Source organism: Maniola hyperantus, chromosome 8 (assembly GCF_902806685.2).
Source record: "Maniola hyperantus chromosome 8, iAphHyp1.2, whole genome shotgun sequence".
Taxonomy (NCBI): Eukaryota; Metazoa; Arthropoda; class Insecta; order Lepidoptera; family Nymphalidae; genus Maniola; species Maniola hyperantus.
Window position 1 is genome coordinate 3,303,716 of NC_048543.1, and position 23,725 is coordinate 3,327,440.

A 23,725-nucleotide genomic window follows, 5' to 3' on the forward strand; every position below is an offset into this window, starting at 1 on the left:
CTATCTTGTAGATAAATAGTTGCAGTATAGGACGATAAGAATAGCAATTGTAGAACGTGGGATCGTTTTCGCCGATTGAAATGAAAACCTTGTATTCTTTTGTCTGTAACTATAAATAGGTATAAGGTAGGTAACAAAAGGACTGTCCAGTAATGGCTGCTCATTTAAGACCATGTAATTGTAGGCCAAAAACATTTTAGTACAAAGGTACCTACTAAATCTTTCACTGCTTAGGGATGCTGCAGGATAGTTCTACGGTTGAGAAGCGAAGACTGAATACCGAAAGGTTGGCGGTTCAAACTTCAAACCCCACCCGTTGCACTATTGTCGTACCTACTACTAGCACAAGCTACGCATATTTGCAGGAGAAAGGAAATATTAGTCATAATAAAAATTAAAAAATAAGTTCACAGCTGTTCAGAGAGGTCATAGGGCTGTGATTTGAACAAGATTACTGATTGAATTAGACGAAGCTGTGTCGCCCGGGTCAAACTCGGACAGCGGCTCTTTGAACAGCTGTGTAACGTCATTTATACGAAGGTATATGAATATGACTCATTAAAATGCATGCAATGTGCACAGTGCATGTTTATGATTCACATTTCACAGTCAAACATAAGTACAGTACACGGCCAAAAGTGATGAACATCGATCTTTGGAAAGAGGAGGATTTGTAGAACACTGTCTCGGTCGTTGAGACGACAAAGGGTCATATGGGTATGAGTGAGAGAGACAACGCTCTACAAAGATGAAATGTCATTCTAAAGGCCGATGTTCATCACTTTCGGCCGCGTACAGTAGCCGGCAAGAAATACTTACATCGACCTTTAGAATGAAACTTCGGCTTTGTCTTTGTCACTCATACCTATGTGACGTTTTGTCGGTCTTAACGACAGAGACAACGCTCTACGAAATAGCTATCTCTTTCTAAAGGTCGATGTAAAATATTTCCTGCCGGGTATTGTAATTAGTATTATACTTAACGGAGTAGTTTATAACATGCTTTTTAACTGAGAAGACCGTTGGCAAGGTACCTAGCTATTATAGGTTCTAATCGTGACGAAAGTTACCTATTAACCCTACAGGTACCTACCTACGAGTTGCAATTTGCAGAGTAAAAAGTAATGTGACGTGGTGGACCAAGTGCGTTGGCCGACTTCACCCACCTTTGAGTTAATTATGGAGAACAGTCAAGCATGCAGGTTCCCTCAGATGTTTTCCTTCAACCGTATTTTATTTCTTAAAACACACAATATACAGACACGACAGACAGACAGACAACGAAGTGATCCAATAAGAATTCCTTTTTCCTTTAAGGTACGGAACCCTAAAAATAGTAAAATACAGCAACTACGTCCTACTTAGAAAAATGCTGGGTTATTTATATATTTAACAGTAGATTTCAGTGATTTCTATATTTATTTATTTGCACGAAATATTTACTTTAATGCAACAGGTGAACAAATCAATAGTTTGATAACATTATCGAGGTAAGTACGGACCCTTATCACGCACTCGTTTATCATTTATCAATAGTGTTATCGATTGAAGGGACGACTCGTTGTTCTGTAAAAAGGAATAAAAGAACAATAATAATAATTAGGTATTACTTATTTCAAACCTTTATTACCTACCTAAACATTGCATTAATCCTGTAAGAAAATATTCTTAAATCTTTTAAATATGGGCTGCAAACGAATAATTTTCGAAATTATTAAATACCTAAATTAAAATTAAAATGGCGCGCTTTTTACTTTGACCTTAGGGAACGAGAAATTAATTATCATTCACTCATTTCAAAATGGAAAAAAATGTTACTATACTTTATTTTTTATTTATATATATATATGTTTATGGCATGGTTTATGGTTATTTCAGTTATTTCACTTATTTTGTTAAAAAAGTTAACGTAGCGAGACCAATCTATGAGGTAGAAAAATCAATTGATGCGATTTTCTTAAGATTTTTAATTAATCAGAAGAAAGAGAGGAATGTATTATTATACACGTCTTATTTATTTACTTAATTTATCGTGAATCATGAGACATTAACGTAATTTTAAATGAATGAAGATTGTAAAGTGATAACATAACAATGTGACTCAGTAGCGAGGTAGGTATGTATATGTAATAATTTTAAAAACGCTGTTTACTGTAGATGAAAAAAATGTGTTTAATGGATGTTCACTACAAGAACAAAGCTAAAAGTAGTAGGTAATTTAATATAGTAAGTAGATACATATATTGGTAAATTAACTTCCTATTCTGAAACCCCCGTGTGCGTATCTATCTAGTCATCATACTTACTCATAGCATAGTAGGTACTATTATATATTCTGTGCTATTAGGCACAATTTATTGTTTCTTGGACTTGAATTAATTAATTAATTATCTAATTATTTACTTACAATTACACACAATCATGCTATCATTTTGTATTCCGATAGTGCGATGTTGATGTGACATTTTTACGTAAAAGATAACAGATATGTAATGAACCAAAAGTTTAATTTGCTGTAATCCGCTGAAACAGGTCGAATCTGTATGGTGCAACATGCAGCATGCGAAACCGCCCGCCCTCCCACTGCTAAACATGCAGGAAGAAGCAGCCACCAGGCAAACAATACGCACCACCACCACGCAGCACCACACAAATCCCAAACACACTCGACGCACGTTTCGCCTCGACACCGGAGCATCCTCAGGAGATGTAGACCTTACAATGCCCAATTGCAAAGTGAAGCGCGCGGCAAATGCGCCGTCTTAAATTACAACAAATTAAGCTTTTGGTTCATTGCATATCATGGACTTCCGCAAAGTAACGCCTGCTTCTATACAACATTAAAGATAACAGAATTAATTTATAGGGAATGTAGGTATATTTTTTAATTTCATTTTCAACTTTTGGACAAAAAATTCGTGCTCAACATAATACAGGCATACCTACTGAGACATTAATTTAATCATGGTTGTATATTATAGTTCCATTAGTATTTTGAACTAAATGATCTATAAGTAAGTATATAATTACGAATATCTCTATAATACGAATCCATGATCGCAATCCAAATATTGTACAATATATATAATACATAAATAAATAATGTGCGTGTATCATCCACCCATATTTTCCTTTTGAGGGACTCTTAAAACTGGTTAGTCCGCATCATCGATAGACGACAAGAAAATGATATTTTATTGATAGTTAATTTTGGATGAACAGTGTAAGATTCTTATAAGAATAACAAAATATTATTTTATTTGGTATCCTGTCTGTCTTTTATATAAGACGAATATGAGAAATCCAATTCGAGTTATAAGTTCTCATAGATCTCTTTATGATTTCCTAGTAGATGATATAGGTAGTTACTGCGATAAGAAAATTATTAAAAAAAACTAATTGAACCTGTGGGCTCTTGGTAAGCATCCGCAAATCATAACAACTAGCCGTCGAGACTCAAAGTAGAAATAATTTAATTCTTATGTAGTATTACTTACAATAGCCACCAATTGTCCTCGTACGGTTATGCCAATCATCGGTGCAAATTTGACTGTAACTCCTGGTTCTATCACCAACTCAGCATCCCTTTCCACCAGCAGATCATCACGGAGAAGGTATGGACTCCCATCAGCCTTCCAAACGGTTCTCCCGCCTGCTAATACACCACCGGACAACTCTGTAAGCCCTAACGATTTGTTCAACAAGTATGGGTCCGTCTCTCCCAACCGTATCTCCTGTCCGTTACACCACACAAAGCACAAAAACACTATAAACACAGTCCGCCACTTATATTTTGTGTCACTAAACTGGCTGTGTCTTTTCTGCACTCCTATCTCTTTAGAACACATTCTTAAATGCTAAAAATTAGGTATACTTATTTCATTCTAATTGCTTCTATTCAGCCTTAACGCCTAACACCTCGACAAATACTGAACAGGTATGCAGTGTCTTGAAGATGAAGACCACATGAAGACATAGTGGATTTTATTAAATAAACAGTATGGGTATGTATGTAAACTACGTATACGTGGCGTACTTCTTTAATTTTTATTTTGTTTGAAAAATCGTATCAAAACAATTGAACAAAGGTGGGGCCGTCCAGTGACTCGGAAAATAAGCGAAAACACGCGCCACCGAGCGACCGTTGAACAAAGTAGTTTGGCCGGTTTCATACACGTAAATTTCCCTCCTTCCTCCCTGCCTCTCCTCCTGCCTCACTAGCTGAAGGCAAAGCCTCCTCCCCTCTACCGTGCCTCTGCCATATTTGTTACGTTGTGACGTCACTGATATAACCATTCATTCGCCTTTCACTTCGAATGACAATGGGCGTATTTCCACTAGCCGGCACCGACACCGGTACAACGATGACCGGGCACGATGCCGGTGTATTGTTTTTCCATAATCAGCGACCCGTATTCAGATGACATCAGTTTTATGGGCAGTACTCAGTAAGCAATAGTTAAATATCCGCTAACACGAACGGAAGTGTGGTAAAACTTTAAAAGACCTCATTCAAATAAAACTTCGTCGTGAGGTTTTGGTATTTATCAATTATTTGTTGTTTATTGATAAAAACATACCCCGGAAGAGATTACAGTTGCCCAATCATTTGCTCAGACAACAGAAATATAAATTATTAAAATTGAACTTATATTAACTAAATACACACACGCAAACTGATATAATAATAAAAATTCAGACTAGCATTCTATTACTATATATAATATGTGCAAGTTGCCGGTCGGCAGGAACTGCAAAGTTTGCTGTCTCGGTGCCGGGGCGGCACCAGTGGCCGGTCGGTCACCGTGCCGGCAGTCGGCACTGACACCGACCACAGGGAAAACGAGTGTATTAAGTATAATTTGATACAATTTTGCCTTTATTTTTGCCATGGCGATTGGCGTTACCATGCCGGTGGTGATTCCGCTGCCGGCTAGTGCAAAAACACACATTGGAGCGAAACCATGTATATTTTAATACTCTTTGAGCGAAACACCCCCATTAGAATGAACTAGGCACCTTTAATTTTGTATTTTGCTCATTCATTCACAAGAAAGCAATTTTAAATAAGACTGCTGTAACTAGGTTTTTGAGAAGTTAAATAAGTTTTTATCTTTAAAAATACATGCTTTTTTATACATTGTGCAAAAATACATGCTTTTTTATTAACAAATAAAAATAATCAATCAAAAATGAAAACTAGACTATTATATTTTATAACTTGCAACATTTTTCGTATTTCATTCGTTCCTTCGTGCGTCCGTTCTCTATAATCTATGATCGTTCACTCTTTCTTTCCATTCAATCATCAACTTCATTGATCCGTTTTTAATTTTTGACGAAAATAAAATTATATTTAGTTTATATTTATAAAATCAAATAATTAATTTAGTTGTAGTTTAGATTTACTCGCACCCACATAAATAAAACACGTAAGTATCTTCATATTTATCGGCGTATTTGCGAGATAACTCTTCGTACGTCGTGGCATCACTATTGATGTGTCGACATTTTGTTTAGTTCGTTGTAATTTATGTATTTATTTCGGCGCTAATATCAGTGACCCGTGGTTAAATGTGAAATTTTATTGTAGATAATAACAAGATGAGTTCAGGAGGCACTCGTGTGTACGTCGGCGGTTTGGTGGAAGGAATCAAGAAAGAGGATTTGGAGCGAGAGTTTGACAAATACGGAAAACTGAACTCCGTGTGGGTCGCACTTAACCCCCCAGGTTTCGCATTTATCGAATTTGAGAACGTGCAGGAGGCGGAGGATGCGTGTAGCGCGATGAACGGGTTCGAGATGCTAGGCGCGACATTAAAAGTAGAATTATCGAGAAAACGAGACGGCCCACGCCGCGGCGGCGGCAATTTCCGAGGGGGCCGGGGGGGTAGCTTCCGCGGCGGGCGCTCCTTCGGCGGCTCGTCCGGGGGCGGCGGCGGCGGCGGCGGAGGCCGCTCGTACGGCGGCAGCGGCGGCGGCCGGCCCTTCAACCGGAACGGCAACGGCTACGGCTCGGGCGGCGGCGGCGGCGGCGGTGGCGGCAACTTCAGATCTAGGTCGCCGCTGTCTCGATTTTAATTTAATTCTAGAATAAATTTAGGTTTAGTGTTAACGTAATCTGAAGCCTTCCAAGTGTTTAATGAAATTCGATGTTTTGTTTAATACTGGGGGTTTAATGCTTAAGAGATTGATGAAGTTGATGTCGTTGGATGTCGAGGTAATGTACCATTTTATTTTGCTTGTTTTTTTTAGGTTAAGTTGCTTTGCATGCTGTACTCGCTCGTCCCAATTTGTGAATCCTTTGTTCAATTTTAATCTTTCTTTATCAGTTGAATTAGTCATGTGTTATTTTTATCAATGAAATAAAGCCAATAAAGGTCTTCTCAGTTTTCTTTGCTTAACTTTTATTTATTGTCTGTGTGTAGAAATTTTGAACAAAGGAACAATATTTAAACTCTTTTGTAGTATTTCTTATGAAATGAATTCAAAAGTTTTGAATATTTAGAGTAAATGATAATTTTAAATAAGTTTTCAGTTTGGTGTTCAAATATAACCACAAATCTTTGTTTGAAGTAATAATTTGGTATAGAAATCACATATTTGAACATCTTTTCCTTGTATTTCATACACATTAACTAATTCTATACCCGAATACTCACAGTATTTGTATGCAACATTGTTTGCGGGCTACTAACCATTTAATAAAACCATCTTTACATGTTTCAAATAATTAATCACTTGTTATTCTGCACCCATCTTTGACAGGCTTTTATTGTAGAGTCATTAGAATAGGCCACATTTGACAGTTGCTAAAAATGTATGGATAAGATAAAATTATAGGCATACTTAACCAGACAAGTGAGAATTTGTAACTTGCATGGAGAGGCTTTTGTATGATAAATATGTAAGTTTGTATGCATATTATTTAGAGATATACTTAGTTATTTTAAGACCTATATAAGTCTTGTATCATGTAGTCATCTGCAGGGTGATTCGCTAACTCAGTGTTCAACAATAAATGATAGCCACCAAGCTCATTAGACATTTATTTTTAATCCATTGAAGATTTTCTATAAAAAATCATTTTAATATCACTCAGTGAACCAGTGATGCACAACCAACCAATGTCAAATGAGTTCGGTGGCTAACATTCAACGTTGGACACTGAGTTAGCGAATCAGTAGGCTGGGCTCCAATTTGTAAGTTTGTTGCTAACTATGCTATGAAACTTACGCTGGCTATACATGATCAAGTTTACTGTCAAGTTTAAAGCTGTGTACAGTCAAAAAAGATTGGTAAACTTGATTGTGTATGGCCAGCGTCACTAACAAATTGACTGTTTATGTCCATGTGTTTTAAAATAGAATAGATTTACATTGTGGCTAATTCCGTTGTACACAATCTCTAAACTAAATGAACAGGTCTAAATGTAGTGCTATCCTTTTCCGCAAGCAACATTATGAAAGGGATAGCATTAGATTATACGTGTCATTTTAGTTTAGAGATTGTGTACAACGGAATTAGCCACATTCTGCATGTTAAAATTAAGACCTTTTGAAGTTCCCTAACATCTATTCAGCTCTTGACTGTCTCACCCAGTGCAGCGGTCTTAAATGTAAGAGGTCTTGCGTTTGATTCCCAATAGGTTAATTTAGGGAGTGTAATAATTTCTACAAGCTGTGATAGCCTAGTGGTTAGGTCGTCCGCCTTCTAATCAAAGGTCGGGGGTTTGATCCCGGGCACGCACCTCTAACTTTTCGGAGTTATGTGCGTTTGAAATAATTAAAGATCACTTGCTTTAATAGTGAAGGAAAACATCGTGAGGAAACCTGCATGCCTGAGAGTTCTCCATAATGTTCTCGAAGGTGTGTGAAGTCTACCAATTTGCACATGGCCAGCGAGGTAGACTATGGCCAAAACCTTTCTCACTCCGAGAGGAGACCCATGCTCTGTAGTGAGCCGGTGATGGGGTGATCATGATGATGAATAATTTCTATAATTATTGCTTCTGGTCTGCTCAGTGTCTGAAGGCTTGGGCTATGGCCTGGTACCTGACTAGCAAAGCAGTGCAACCAAGTACCAAAGCGTTCTAAGATGGTATATGTGATAGATTGCTACTAGGAAACACCTTGATGTTATTTCTTAATTTTCATGCCATAAATGAATAAACCTCATTCTCAAATAAAATAAAACTTGATGGCAGACTATTCCCAAATGTATATTTGAAGAAAAAATTCCAGGCCTATATATATTTCTCCAAAATATTGATATGCATGGCAAAAATAAAGATCACTATTTTCTGCATTTTTTCCATACATCAATCAAGTTCAACCACCTATCTAGTTTGACATAATTATTATTTTCTAATGATAGGTTTTTTTTCCAGGACAATGGAATAATTCCAACCTGGATTCCAGCACCACATCAAGACAAATGAACAATCTTCAGTATATCTTTAACATTATACCTAAGCACCTAATGGGCTAAGTTTCCTTATTGTATAAATAAATAAAAAACACAAATTCCAATTCTCAATCTTTTTTTTAATAAATTAGAAGACTTACTCAATAATTATTATACAATATTACAATATTATTACATTTTAAACTAGCGTTCTAATGGTAAGAATTTTCCATTTCTAAGGGTTTATTATATTTAGGGGGAGTGTAGGTTAGATATAGATGGGTCAATTTAGTTAAAAAAAGTCCCAAAACCTTGGGTAAATTCCAGCAAACGATAATAAGAAGGACAAAAAAAGTCAACCAAAGTAGGACAACCGGACAACCGAAATTATGGGTTATTTTCAAGATGGCCGCCAACCTTGAAAATCAGTAGTCCGTACTCAGTAGCTTTGTTAATTTTCGGCGTAGAACATGCGTAGAGCAAAACATGTTTTGCTCGCGACTTCATTCACGTAGCTTATTTTTTTTTTTCATTTTAAATAAGTCTTATTATATTAGGTAGACGTTTTTCTGTCGATGAATACACCTAGTGAAACCAAAAAATGTTACCTTTTGTTGGAATTTGGTATATGAGGAGACAAAGGTGTGGCATGTTCAATGTTAACTGAGCTGCCGTTTTTGTGGTAAGAGAATTTTATAACTAGCTAATGCCTGCAACTTTGTCCTTGTGCATTTAGTTTTTTTTAATTCTTTGATTTTCCAGGATAAAAAATAGCCTTCTTTAATTATATCCTTGCAAAAATCACGTTGATTTGTCGCGACGTGATTGAAGGACCAACAAACACTTTCGCATTTACAATATGGATAGGAAGTACATAATTGAGCCATTCTTTATAGAAGAAAAATATCTTGAGGAAGCCCGCTATATCTTGGATGAAAGTCTGGGTGATATTTTTTTTAACCCTAGTAAGGGATGATTTACGCTAGACCGTGCCGCGTCCGAGGCACCAGATTGGGAATTTGTATGAGGTCACATCAGACCGTGCCGTGTCAGAGTCATTAGAGCCTCGTCCGTGTTACGTTTCTTCATACAAAATTGCAATCCGTGGATTGTCAGCTCGCCGGACGTGCCTCGGGCCCGGCACGGTCAAGCATAAATCATCCGTTAGTTTGATTGGCTTGGTAGACTGGCAGTCTTCACATTCTGACGAGTGACGTGCTCAGTAGAGGACCGGCGATGGGTTGAGATGATAATGATGGTAGTGGGATTCATGTCCCAGCGCTGGACAAAAATGCGCACCGCTACAAAACGTCATACACATTTCTTTCAAAACTATTTATTACAAAGGGCTACTCAAACAGGCCATGAGTAATTCCATTTTATTCAAAAAGTTTTTCCCCTCCATTTTCTCGAGTTTGACTTCCTTGAAGGCGCCGCCCAGGTTCTCCCACTTCTTGTCTTGGACCAGTTCACTCACAAAGAAGTCTTTGCGCGGGGACTGAGCGATGAACACTTGAATACCGACGGAGGGCTCGCATCGTATTGCTATCATTCTGTCACCTGCATGTAAATACATATTATTAGGATTTGCCTCCTTTAACAGACTTCATTTTATACAAATTGTCTGAAGTCTGAACAATAGAGAAGAATAGTGCGAAATAATAGTCATGTTTATATAAAAAGTAGATGATGCCCGCGACTTCGTCCGCTTGGATTAATTTGTTTTTTAACAATCCCATTGAACTCTTTGATGATCTGGGATAAAAAGTAGCTTGTGTCCATCCCCCGGAATGTAAGCTAACTCTGTACCAAATTCCATCAAAATCCGTTGAACGATTGAGCCGTGAAAAGCTAGCAGACGGTCACCTTCGTATTTATAATGTACTAGCTGATCCCCGCGGCTTCGCCCGCGTAGATTTAGGTTTTTAAAGATCCCGTATAGCCTATGTCACTCAAGAATAATGTAGCTTTCTACTGGTGAAAGAATTTTTAAAATCGGTTCAGTAGTTCTAAAGATTACCCCCTACAAACAAACTTAACGACATTACCTATTTATATAATACAACGGGCCGTGCAGCAGAAATCGTAATATTTTAATTTCGCCATAACTTCAAAACCAAACGTCCAATTTTAATCATTCAAAGACCAAATATTATCTCCATAAACTGTTCTTAGTGATGAAATCATTTATTTTGATAAGGATTAATAGCATGAGTAAAATAAACGCGTTTAAATGTAGTCCAAAAAAAATTCAAGATTTTTAAATAAAAAAATGGTTGCTGTGCCTCACTCGACATAGATGGGTATAGTGTGTCGCGGACTTTTTTGTAGATATTTATAAGATCTACAATTAATTAGAACATTTTATGGTTCTATCTTTTATAGTTTAGGCAGCGTACGCAAAATAAGTAACTTTTCTGGTTGATTTTTTACACCTTGTGTCCGAAAAACCCAAATATCTTACGGAACCCTATTTTTTTCCAAAATAAAATATAGCCTATGTTACTCGTGGATAATGTAGCTTTCGAATGGTGAAAGAATTTTTAAAATCGGTCCAGTAGTTTTTGAGCCTATTCAGTACAAACAAACAAACAAACAAACAAACAAACAAACAAACAAACAAACAAACAAACAAACAAAGTTTTCCTCTTTATAATATTAGTGTAGATGAATTCCATTTTAGTGGGTACCAGCTCTAAGTAAATAAGTCCGGCGGGTCAGCCCTTGGTAAAGCACCAGGTGGCACTTTACGAACCATATACAGAAAACCATTGGAGGACCTACAAATATAGCACCAGCAAACAAAGCTGCTTACAATATAACAAACAACTAGATGTCGCCACGTGATCCTCTATCACGCTAACAGTTTTCTCTGTCGAGTACAATAATAAATAATGAACTAAAATACAATGATTGGAAGGCGGGGTTCTCGGGCATAGCACCAGCCTAAAGGAAAATAGTCGTTCTATTGTTACATTGCACCGCCGTCATTTGACGCTGCGAGCTGGTGGCCAGCAGCGGCCCACGACCTGCTCCGCCGTCATTTGGAGCTGGTGTGTCTGGTGACGCTTACCATTGGGCGAGGCCAGCAGGCAGGATGATGCGTTGCCGAGCGGTTCGACGGGGCCGGAGCCGAGGTGCGAGCTGCTGGCCAGCAGCTGCCAGCCCATGCAGCGCCCCACGGCCTGCACCGCCGTCATTTGGTGCTGGTATATCTGGTGACATGGAACGTGTCAAATCGGTTTAAATAAAGTCGGAATTATATATTACTTCGTATGGACAGGGTTATTGAACAAACTCAGTGGTGCTTTAGCACCAATGCAACCGCAGTGACGTCTGGATTTCAAACGGGTCGTTCATTAGTATCTAAGAGGTGGCAGTTGGCACTGATTTATTTGGTTCCTAAACCATGAAAATTCAGGCGGTCTAAGTCACGGTTGCGTACAGTTTCACCGCGATCACAATCGGAAGTTTGCGTGAAACACTTGTAACAAGCTGATTCAAGCTGTTCGTCGATTTGATACAGCCCAAACAGCGTGGAAGTACGTATCATATTATAGCATCATCACCTCATACCAGAAGGGCGTATTATGATCATAACCTCATACCAGACAGACGTATCGTGATCATCATGTCGTACCAGAGGCGAATCGTAATCATCACTAAGCTTATGGTGATCATCACCGCTTAATAGAGAGGCGTATCGTTATTGTAATGGTGATAACATTAATATTTACATCACCTTAAAATTAAAGCTACGATAGTCCCAAACGCACCGAGGTCTAGGAAGGCCACAACAAACTTAGAAAGCTATAAAAGCTAGAGCTGGGAAAACTGATAGCAGTTCCAATCCATCAGCCTGTGTGCGTCCACTGCTGGACATAAGCCTTTGCAAAAGCGCGCCACCAAACACGTCTCAATCTTCTTCATCCACCCGCTGCCCGCCACTCAGGTCATCAGTCCAGCCCGCCTGGAGAATACCAGTTACCTGGCAGTATATGAGGTCTCTGAGCTCCTGCAGCTCGTAGGACAAATGCCTCACTTTTCCGTCTCGACAGATACATTTGAGCGTTTTCTCTCCCACATGCACCACCAGCGATGTTCTGCACACCGCGTCATATCTGTTTATCGAAATTAAAAGTTAACAGCCGTACTCAGAGTCGCATAATCGTTACTCAAGTTTAGTTAAAACGAGACAGAGCTATATCTCTCACATCTGTCTCGTTTTAACTCAATCTTAAGTAACGATTAGCGACCCTGAGTACGGCTGTAAGACCATTTATAATAAAATTAAACTAAGATCCAAGTAGTACAGCTGAAAATGGTGACAGAGTTAAAACAATGATCAGAAAACAAAAATGTATTTGGTAATTAATGGATTAAATCCTTGATTTTAGAATTTATATCTTTTTATACTGACTTACTTGGGGGAGGGTTATCGAACTATAGGAACTTCCAGTTCCTATAGTTCGCGACAGATCGTGATGGAAATCGGGGTATGAGAAAGGGGGACGCCCTGCACACCCGCACGTCACCCGCGCTATCCCGCACTGGGTTAGCGCGGGGGCTATGCAGGTGTGCGGGGCGTTCCCTCCCCGATTGCCATCTCGACCTGCCGTGTACTATATAACTAATCTAAAACTACTCCAAGTAACCACTGGCAAGTTTTCCTGCCATGTCAATTTAATTTAGGCAAGTCTTTCCATTGAAATGTAACTTTAGTGCAAGTGACTTGCTGACTAGTTAGGTATGCTAAATTCTGCAATTATTGCTAGTGGATACTTAGGAAAACAAGTTTACCCGTAAGCCATGATGTTTATTTTCACACAGGACTGTGTTGGGCTGTTTAGCGCATTCCAGTGAGACACGATGAGGGGGTCCTTTACCTTAAACAAAATTAATTTAAACGTTGACAAGTCGCATTCTAGTATACAAAAATACTCGATATATAATATACTAGTAGGTAAACAAACCTCTTTGGCGATAGTATCGAGGACATATTCGCTGCGCCGGCGCATGAAGAAATGTTGCGCCTGTTGAATGATTTGCTCTAATAGAGACTGTTCCTTGCTCATTTCCAGCAACTCATAGCGGTCAGCGGCCATCGGACCTAAGACATACAATACTCTATGTTATAGAATGGAGTGGAGATGAGAACTTAAACTTCGCTAACAGCTTTATTTAATTTGGCATACGGTTGAACGGTACGTATCATAAGTTGCACAAAATTGTCCTACTATTGAACCAGATGTCGCTGCTCGCAGTTGAATCGCGCTAGAGAAGTTTTTCATATTTTGTATCATACACATACCAGCCAACAAGCGTCGTTCGTTCCAACGAGGGGTGGTGAGTGTTGCAGTGGTGCACTTCTCGTAGTAACTGATGTAGAGAGTGGTCCACCATGTGGTAGTGTTCTAACCTTGCTGCCTTTCAACTCGAAAGAACTTTCTAGTCTCGTAGTATTAGAGATAATGGTGTCATTCTGTCGAGTATAGATGGCGCTGAATGAACGTTTATGTAACTCCTACATTACGTACTAGATGTCGTTGCACGAAGTTGAATCACACTAGACAAGTTTTTCGTACATACCAGCCAACGAGCGTCGTTTCGAGGGTCCCAGCGGGCCAGAGGCGGGGTGTGGGAAGGGGTGGTGAGTGTTGGAGTGGTGCACTGCTCGTAGTAACTGATGTAGAGAGTGCTCCAATACGTGATCGTGCTCTGACTTGCTGCCTGTGCCTTCCGACTAGAATGAAACGTAAAAAAATAAAAATAAAAGAAAAGAAGAATATGCAATATAAAGTTAAAAAGTGCCATACAATTCTGTAATTACTTTTAATAAATACCTTAACTCCTTCTGGATTATTATTGTTTTGTCCGTTGTTGTGGCACAGTCCAATAAGCAGCTGAATGCCAGGTAAGACCTGAAACAAGATAATTTTAATAAGGTAAATTTTACAGAATATACTAGAACTGCACTATCTTCATAATGGGCGCGTCTGCATGACCGTATCGTAAGATATTTTCACTTTTTTTCGTCGTGAGCCTGTTGAAATAACATTCTCTAAGAGAGGTTCCCGGCCACTTCCTGGAGGAATGGAAACATTCAGCTGCACAGCTTCTGCAGCTAGCCTCGAGGGCATCCTGCGCGGCCTCCAGCTTCTGCTGCCAGTGCATCTATGGCAGTACAGAGCTGAGGAACTGACAGTCACGTCACACTCACCGTAGCCATAATCTGGTTCCCGACCACCATATGCGGTATGGAAGCGTCCAGCTGCACGGCTTCTGCGGCGAGCCTCGCGAACAGCTCCTTGCAGAACAGCACATTCTGCGCGGCCTCCAGTTTCTGCTGCCAGTGTAGTTCCGCGCCTTCCCCCGGGAGAGTGCCAGGACAGTTGAGGGCTGAGGAACTGAGGGTCGCTGTCACTACATCTTCTTGTTCTATACAAAAAAAATGGCCGTCTGTATCTGTTGAGTACACGCGAAAGATAAAAAAACCTGTCAGAACATGCATAAGACAGAGTTGCAAGCTAGTTGGTAAAATTTTCCTGTTTCTAAACTGTCCTAACTTTATAATAATTTTAAAGTATCGCACGCGCCAGGTCGAGAGGGCAATCAGGTTGTGCAGGTGTGCTGGGCGTCCCACCCCGATTATTATTTTTAAGACTAAGCAGCTTCCACTGATACGTCTATATCAGAAGTGCTTTGAGTTTTCCAAATGTTTGTCTAATCTATTCTTGAACTGGTTAACAGAACTTGACATAACCACATCCTTAGGCAAATACATACCCATGTATTTAACAATATTCACTCATGGTAAACCAATAGGAAATTCTGCTCTACAGGCTTTTTGAATATGGTCTACAAACCTTTTTGACAGAGGACTGATATAAATGCAACACCCTGTAACTCAGGCGGTACAGTCACTCTTAGGGCTGACGGTGTTGGTCCTGTGGCATTCATACTCATTGCCTGTGCTATTTGTTCCTCGGGGGCTTTTGTTACCTGTAATATGTCACTAAGCTATAATCTTAATCTAAATATATAAAAGGAAAACGTGACTGGATGGCTGAATGACTGATCTATCAATGCACAGCTCAAACTGCTGGACGGAAATGGCTGAAATTTGGCATGCAGATAGCTATTATGACGTAGGCATCAGCTAAGAAAGGATTTTTGAAAATTCAACCCCTAAGGTGGTGAAATATGGGTTTGGAATTTGTGTAGTCCACACTCCACGCAGTTCAAAGTTTACAAAATTTTGTGAAAATATGCTACCAATATTATAATTCACAGACAGATTAAAAAAAAAAGTTTGTTTCAGTTATGGTACAGTTCAAATAACCATATGAGCTTAATATGAGCTAGTTATATCGAAATTACTTCAATTTATTCATTAGTATAGATAGTATAGATTAAGTCAGAAAATATTATCATCGGTGCAAAGCTGAGGTGCCCACCTCAGCTAATAACTAAATAGTTATGTATAATCAAAAAGCACTTATGTGATTTACTCTAAAAGCTTACAATTTAAATATCAATTTGCTCACCTCAAAAACACCAGTCTGACTAAACTTAGAGCCAGCAGTCCTATAGCTGAGATCTCCAACAATTGTATTTGATACCTTCTTCAGTCTCCAATTCTGTCGTAACCTAAGCAAGTCTATGTGAAAGTCAGGCATGTTGCGAGTCATGCGCATGGTCTCGCTGGCTCGGAGTCTCTCCACGCCATTGAGTAATACTGCTCCAGCTGCGGAAAGGGCCTTCTTACGACCGTATACTTGGACCATTGGACGGCTTTCTACTTGTTCTGCTTGTATTGGGTCTAAAACCTGCAACATTGTAATAATTTGGCTTAATTATCAGAGCCTCAATAGCTTAACGGTTAGAGGAGTGGACTGAAAACCAACTGGTCGCCGGTTCAAACCATTGCACTATTGTCATACCTACTCCTAGTACAAGCTTAATGCTTAGTTGGAGGGGAAAGGGGAATATCATTGGCTAATATTCTTTAAAAAAAAATTATGCCCTTGGCTTCTCACTTACATGAAACAGAATTTCAGAAAATCCTCTCTTAGTGAGTCATCATCATCATCAACAAAGAGCTACATCCCTGGGTGGGCCTTGGCTTGGTCAAGCAAACTCCACCATTGGGGCTGGTCAGAAGCAGCTTCCTTCCAGTTCCAAACCCCCAAAACCCTCATGTCCTTCTGCACTTCGTCTATCCACCGATCTCTCTTAGTGAGTATCTAAGTTATAACAGACATCTATTAGGGTTCCGTACCTTAAAAGGAGAAACGGAATCTTTATAAGATCACTTTGTTGTCTGTCTATCAAGGAACCTATAGGGTACTTTCCGTTGACCCAGAATCATTAAATTTACTGGCAGAAGGTGGGTCTTATAGCAGACATGAGGACAAAAAATCTAAAAACCGTGAATTTGTGGTTACATTACAAGAAAGAAATTAAAATGTGTACATGAACAAATATTGCTATTTTCAACTTTCAAAGTAAGATTACTATACCAAGTGGGGTATCATATGAAAGGGCTTTACTTGTACATTCTAAAACAGATTTTTATTTATTTTTAGGCACAATAGTTTTTGATTTATCATGCAAAATGTAGATAAAATACAATTGTAGTACAGAACCCTCAGTGCGCGAGTATGACTCGCTCTTGCCCGTTTCTCTTTATTCCTTTCCAAGTCAGCCTTTGACTGCAATCTCACCTAGTGGTGTGTGTGTGATAATGCAGTCTAAAATGGAAGCGGCCTAACTTGAAAGGCGTATGGTAGTTTCATTAAACCCATAACCCTGTATCTTTTACTCCACAGCATCATACTGGAACACTAAATAGGTTGGCGGAACAGATTTCCCAGTAGGGTGGCTAAATAACTAGCCACGGCCACAGACCACATCACTGCCTCAGACTAGACTGTGCATTTGTTTCTATCTATCTCATCATCATCATCATCATCATGATCAACCCATCGCCGGCTCACTACAGAGCACGGCTCTTCTCTCAGAGTGAGAAGGATATTGGCCATAGTCTACCACACTGGCCATGTGCAGATTGGTAGACTTCATACACCTTTGAGAACATTATGGAGAACTCTCAGGCATGCAGGTCTTCTAACTATGTTTTCCTTCACCGTTAAAGCACGTGATATTTGATTATTGCTTAAAACGCACATAACTCCGAAATGTTAGAGGTGCTTGCCTGGATCGAACCCCCAACCTCCGATTAGAAGGTGGACATCCTAACCACTATGGTATCACTGCTGTTTACTATCTATCTACTTACCATAAACCTCTTCTCTTTAGCAATGCTCAATACATCTGCAAGCACGCTCACTTCTGTAAGAGCGTTCCTTAGTTTATTTCTCACAGAATCCCAGGGCCACAAACTAGACTGGTACCCAGGTTCCTTATCCTCTTCTGACTTCACATCTGAGCTGGTTTCACCTTCCTTCTTGATATTACAGAACTCATCCTCAGATTTTGAGAAATCTATCTTCTGTGCCAGTCTTGCGAGGTTCTCTGACATAGACAGAGGCCTGGAACAGTTTGTATAGGGAATAAAGACTTGGACACACAAGTAACAGCTATGTCTAAAGCAGCTCATAGAAGTCTTAATAAAAGTAACTGCATGAAGCTGTTCGTACACTGCTGAGTGCATGTAAATTAAATGAACAAGGAGGCGGGATATTTTTTTTTATTCCATCACAGGTTAACCCTTGATGAATGAAGATACAGTTTAAGATAGAAGCAAACTAACTAGGAAGGAGTATGGCAGTTTTTACAAAATTCAGCAGACTGTATTTACAACAAAACTACAGTTAGGCGATATAGATGATTGAAAATTGCCTACTTACGCTTGGTAAATTTCCTGACCATCGTAAGTGATTTCTTGTATTTGATTTTCAATAGGGGCTTCCACCGATATGTTTACGGAATTGGCCATCGCGTCGACGAATAAACACTAAGCACCACTAGGCACTAAACACAACAAACAGTTCTAAGGTGTTACCGAGATCATTATTTTAACTATTGATTCTTTTTTACTCAAAACTACAACTATTAACTACTGAGCGAGGACTTGTGGTGAGAACTGAAAGTTTACTTTATAGGTGGTCTATTAGTTTTTAGAGATTTAGTAAGAATTATTTGCACCAGAAAATCGAATTTTTAGTGTATTTGTATACAACTTATAAATGATTTCCACTCCACTCCACAGTCCACTCCACCACAGTCCACAATCCCCTGTTATAATACTCTTTGCCTCAATCCACACCACAATCAAGACCACTCTGTGATCAAGACTAGTGTTGCCAGCTGCTTTCCAAAAAATACATTAAACCAACAACCTCAAAAATGCACTATTGTGAAAAGTACTAACTATTATAAATAGTTAAATTATTGTTGAAATAAATAAAACTATTTTTAAAAATTCAGTCTTACCTACTACTAGCACAAGCCTGACGCTTAGTTGGAGAGGAAAGGGGAATATTAGTCATTTAACATGGCTAATATTCTTAAAAAAAAAAAACAATAATTATACCTATCTAACACGTTTCTTCCTGAGTGGTAGTTATTAACGACTGGAATGCAACTTGATAGGTACCCTGATACCTTGTTGCATTCCATTTATCAATAAAATCTGTGAAAGATGGTACTTGGATGCTACTGTGAAAAATGACTTTATTTTAAAGAAAGTATTACAATTGTGCGATTAATGGGATTATTGTACGAATACCGTATGAAACGGCAATTACTGTCGTTCTGGCAACTCTGGAGGATTGACAAGCAAGTGACAGCGTCGAAGTCCACAGCTACAATAAAAAAAGGTCAATCTAAGTGGGCCCAATACACAAGGAGCCGGGCCCGAATAATTATTATAAATAATAGGAACTAACTAGGTATTTTTACAAAATAAAATAATGTTTAAATTCAACAATAATATTTCATATTAAAGTAGTATGGTATGTACGCATCATTCGGTTGATAGAAGAAAAAAAAACATTTTATATTATTATACGGTAGGTGTATCCGATTGATTGTGAACAAGTTTCTGAACAAGTGGACTGGAGAATTTTGACATTTCACTTCAGAATTTTCGGTGGTTTCGTTCCGTCGTGTTGCGATTGCGAGTATGTGTGGAATTCTCGTTGTTTATTATCAGTTATCGTACATTTATTTGTAACTTTTTATCATGGACAAGATTTTGAGTTAGTGTTAGCTTTAGTGTTATTTTGTGTCGCATCGGAGTTCGTACATAGTGCCTTTACTGTGGGAAACTGGGAACCATTGATGGGTATCTGAGATTGTGTTCTTGACTGGGAGGAAGATGACGGTTTTTATCACCGATAGTGTTATGTTGGCCGCGTAATAGTGTTCGTTATTCACGATGAGTACGGCCGCCAGGTTGGCGAAGGTCTCGTTGAAGCCTATCGAAGTTCCCAAGGCTTTGCTGGAGGGAGAGAAATTCGTGAAGTGGGATGAGGTTTGTGTCATGTTTTTATTGTCATTTAAATATACAAAAAGTTGAGAAAAGAGGGGGGTTACAATAAAACACTGGACTGATTGGCATGATACTTTTGCATTTCAAAAGAATATAAGTAACATAATTTACTTACTAAGTTTGACCAAAATCAGCTGAGTAGAATATAGCTTGTCTTGCGTCCTTGGCTTTAGAGTTGTTATTATCACATTTCAATTTATTATACTTATAAGAAAGAAAAAAAACATTTATTTGTACAACTATGCCATACAATACAGTACTTTAGTATAATGTATAAGTTATCCTGGTGCTTCCACCAGTTTGCACAAAGTAGTGCCAGTATAACAAACACCCATTATTGTGTCTGGTACAACCTGAAAAAAACTTCCAGTACAACATAATGCTGTATGTCTAGTGCCTTGTAAAAATACAAGGGCATAAAGTGCTGATTTTCACCCGAAACCCTTATCCAGGTGATGGCACAGGTACAGGATGGCAGGAGTAGGGCTATAAACTAAATTATTCTGAGAGATCTATGCTGGTTTGATCATGATGATGATGATAATAATTAGAGTCAGTCAATGGGGAGCTCTACTGAATTTACATGAGCAAAACCGATGGCAAAATGCTATAGTAAATAATTATATTATCAAACTAGTAGATGTTGGCTTCTTCTGCTGTATTCTTCGTCTGTATTGATTTAGGTTTTTAAAAATTCTGTGGGATCTCTAAATTTCTGGGAAGCTTATGTATAAATCTCTGAAAAGCAAGCTATCTTTTTGATCAAATTTTGTCAAAATCTGTTCAACACATGGGCCGTGAAGGTAACAGACACACTTTTGCATGTATGATTAAGTTAGTATTTTTTAAGGATATTAGCCATGTTAAATGACTAATATTCCCCTTTCCACTCTAACTAAGAGTCAAGCTTGTGCTAGGAGTAGGGGGGGTTAGAACCACTGACCTTTCAGTTTTCAGTCTACTCCTTGAACCATTGAGCTATTGAGGCTTTTATGTACAGTACAGAAAGTATGGATACAGTTATTTCAATAATAAATAATTAAATGTGGTAAAATTCACGACATATTATCACTCACTAATTCAATAACATGTGGTTGTGAAATACATATTTTATTGCCCAATTGAGTATTTATTATTATGGTTATAAACCCATGATTCATGATCTAATGAACTATTTATAAAATTACTTACTTAATACTTATGAATATTTTACTTATAATATTATCCAACTATTAGGCTGTTTATATTATATTAGGTTTTTAATTTTGTAACTTTGTAGGATATATTTCAGAGAGTATGCCGTTCCTCCTACTATTCTTTTCCACTATTGTACCGCAAGTACATAGTTGTACTGTAATTCCATGGATACGTACAAAGTGATTTGCTTCCTTATTTCTAATCTGAACTGCTAAGATTTGGAACACCCTTCCAGCATCCATTTTCCCCTCCAATTATAATATAGGTACCTTCAAATCGAGAGTGAATAGGCATCTTCTATACCTACTATAATTGTTAATTAAACAACACATTTAGCTAATGTCAAATCGTAAAATAATGATACCATATTAAAAACTAGGTGATACCTGCGACTTTGTCCGCGTGGATTTAGGTTTTTAAAAATCCTGTAAGATCTCTTTGATTTTTCAGGATAAAAAGTAGCCTATGTCCTTCCCTGGGATGCAAGCTATCGCTGTACCAAATTTCGTCAAAATTGGTTGACCGAATGGGCCGTGAAAGGCTAGCAGACAGACACACTTTCGCATTTATAATATTAGTATGGATAATAGTGATGCATGTGGATTTGATGTAATCCGGAATAACATCGGTTCAAACTCGTTGCACTACTGTCATCCCTACTGCTAGCCCAAGCTTCACACTTGATTGGAGGGGAAAGGGGAATGTTAAGTCATGATTAACATGATCTAATATTCTTTAAAATAAAATAAAAAACTATAATTTGGTTTTGTTTTTCACAAGGACTCGGGAACTGGTTTGCCGGTCACTCTGCGCGTGGACCCCAATGGCTTCTTCTTGTACTGGACGGATCAGAATATGGAGGTGGATATGCTGGACATGGCTGCCATCAGGGACGTCAGGACTGGGGTTTACGCTAAACTGCCTAAGGTATTTATAGTAAACTAGCTTGTGACCGCGACTTCGTTCGCGTGGATTTAGTTATTCAAAAATCCCGTGAGAACTCGGATCCGTTGCTGTTATTGAAGGACAACCCAAGGAACAAACACACTTTCGCATAATTTATAATATGGGTAGTGATATCACTAGCTTTTTCCCGCGGCAGCCCAAAAGGTCATTCTGCAAAAACTTTTACATAAATAGTGAATTAAGTTACCGCGCGGCGCGGGCGCAATATAGTGCAATTCAGTTCGCACAGTGCTAAAATTTGAAACACCTATTATTCTATCACTCTAGTTTTTCATGACCTCAAAAAGTGGAATTAAAATCTTAACATCATCATCATCATCATGATCAACCCATCACCGGCTCACTACAGAGCACAGGTCTCCTCTCAGAGTGAGATGGGTTTTGGCCGTAGTTTACCACGCTGGCCAAGTGCGGATTGGCAGACTTCACACACCTTTGAGAACATTACGGAGAACTCTCAGGCATGCAGGTTTCATCACGATGTTTTCCTTCACCGGTAAAGCAAGTGATATTTTAAATAAAAAAATAAAAAAAAATACTTCAAAACGCACATAACTCTGAAAAGTTAGAGGTGCGTGCCCGGGATCGAACCCCCGACCTCCGATTGGAAGGCGGACGTCCTAACCACTAGGCTACCACAGCTAAATCTAACATAATACACAAATAATATTACTTACGTAAGTAAGTCTTATGTTTAACTATTCTAATAAAATAAATAAAATGATTCTATTGTAAAAGAATTAAAATTACGGCATACTAACAGGTTTTGTTCAAAAAAAGTTAATTAAGTAGGTAGTTTTTGCTGGAAAGAATCTTTTTACAGACACAACAAAAGAATCCTCGTATGTTTCGGCATTTCCAATTTACGTAACCAGAGATTTGGAAACCGCAGGGTATTTAGCCGTATCTCTCTTATCTAAACCATTATTTAAATTAGCTTGACCGACAGCCGCGGTGATATATAAGATAAGCTTTTTATAGCTAAAACAATCATATTCGCATTTAGACAAGGCTGGTTGTACTCTGGCTATTTTCGTGATCGCAAATACCTACTAAGTACCAAGTATCAAATGAGGAAACCATTGCATCCGTAAGATACTAGTGTAAAACTGTGATACTAGCTACAGCGCGCGAAACAAGATTTGAGCCTCATTAGCTCAACCGGTAAAGGAGTGGACTGAAAATCGAAAGGTTGACGGTTCAAACCCCGCCCGTTGCACTATTGTCGTACCTACTCCTAGCACAAGTCTGACGCTTAGTTGGAGAGGAAAGGGGAATATTAGTCATTTAACATGGCTAATATTGTTTAAAAAAAAAAAACAAGCTGGCCAATCTGAACATGCGGCGTATGACTGCGCATTGTACAAAAACAGATCTCAGCTGGGCTTGCTGCGTTTTTAATGGTGTCTATATGACCGGCGCAACCGCCATGTTGCAGCTTCAAATTGGACTACAGTACGTGGCAGAAAACTATGTACATCGACCTTTAGAAAGAGATAGCGGTTTTGTAGAACATTGTCTCTGTCGTTGAGACCAACAAAACGTCACACATCAGGTATAAAGAAAACCGACAAACCAACCCGTCAAACATTTCGGGCATAGGCAACAATATTTCTGTTTAATTCATTTCCTCGTCTA

The 23,725-nt window shown here is 38.7% G+C and overlaps 4 protein-coding genes across 5 annotated transcripts in view; 2 read left to right on the top strand and 2 right to left on the bottom strand.

Annotated features, from left to right (window-relative positions):
• Positions 1-4,214, bottom strand: part of bark (protein bark beetle) — a 34,702-nt gene extending 30,488 nt beyond the window's left edge. For both annotated transcript variants that reach the window (XM_034970894.2, XM_034970893.2), the window contains exon 1: positions 3,498-4,214. In XM_034970894.2, the coding sequence (XP_034826785.1) occupies positions 3,498-3,848 (351 nt within the window). In that variant the 5' untranslated portion in view covers positions 3,849-4,214. The remainder of the gene's footprint in view (positions 1-3,497) is intronic.
• Positions 4,215-5,272: 1,058 nt separating this feature from the next.
• Positions 5,273-8,531, top strand: Rsf1 (Repressor splicing factor 1). The gene is made up of 3 exons (XM_034970946.2): positions 5,273-5,432; positions 5,594-6,220; positions 8,390-8,531. Exon 2 carries the CDS (start codon positions 5,605-5,607, stop codon positions 6,079-6,081), a length of 477 nt encoding a protein of 158 aa, XP_034826837.1. The 5' UTR covers positions 5,273-5,432; positions 5,594-5,604; the 3' UTR covers positions 6,082-6,220; positions 8,390-8,531.
• MED17 (mediator complex subunit 17) lies at positions 8,526-18,683 on the bottom strand. The gene is made up of 12 exons (XM_034970904.2): positions 18,279-18,683; positions 17,708-17,960; positions 15,954-16,235; positions 15,273-15,408; positions 14,627-14,844; positions 14,250-14,327; positions 13,996-14,149; positions 13,380-13,516; positions 13,207-13,292; positions 12,395-12,527; positions 11,480-11,621; positions 8,526-9,966 (listed from the first exon to the last, which is right to left on the bottom strand). Exons 1-12 carry the CDS (start codon positions 18,365-18,367, stop codon positions 9,746-9,748), a joined length of 1,929 nt encoding a protein of 642 aa, XP_034826795.1. The 5' UTR covers positions 18,368-18,683; the 3' UTR covers positions 8,526-9,745.
• An 844-nt stretch (positions 18,684-19,527) lies between these two features.
• Plc21C (Phospholipase C at 21C) overlaps positions 19,528-23,725 on the top strand; it is a 132,184-nt gene continuing 127,986 nt past the window's right edge. Inside the window, exons 1-2 of the mRNA XM_034970898.2 lie at positions 19,528-19,906; positions 21,902-22,048. Coding sequence (XP_034826789.1) covers positions 19,811-19,906; positions 21,902-22,048 — 243 coding nt within the window. The 5' untranslated portion in view covers positions 19,528-19,810. The remainder of the gene's footprint in view (positions 19,907-21,901; positions 22,049-23,725) is intronic.

Coding starts and splice junctions, on each gene's coding strand:
- Rsf1 (XM_034970946.2), top strand. CDS start 5,605: ATGAGTTCAGGAGGCACTCGTGTGTACGTCGGCGGTTTGGTGGAAGGA.
- MED17 (XM_034970904.2), bottom strand. CDS start 18,367: ATGGCCAATTCCGTAAACATATCGGTGGAAGCCCCTATTGAAAATCAA. Junction 16,236..17,707: donor CTAAAGAGAAGAGGTTTATG/GTAAGTAGATAG, acceptor ACAATGTTGCAG/GTTTTAGACCCAATACAAGC. Junction 13,293..13,379: donor TCGATACTATCGCCAAAGAG/GTTTGTTTACCT, acceptor ATTTTGTTTAAG/GTAAAGGACCCCCTCATCGT.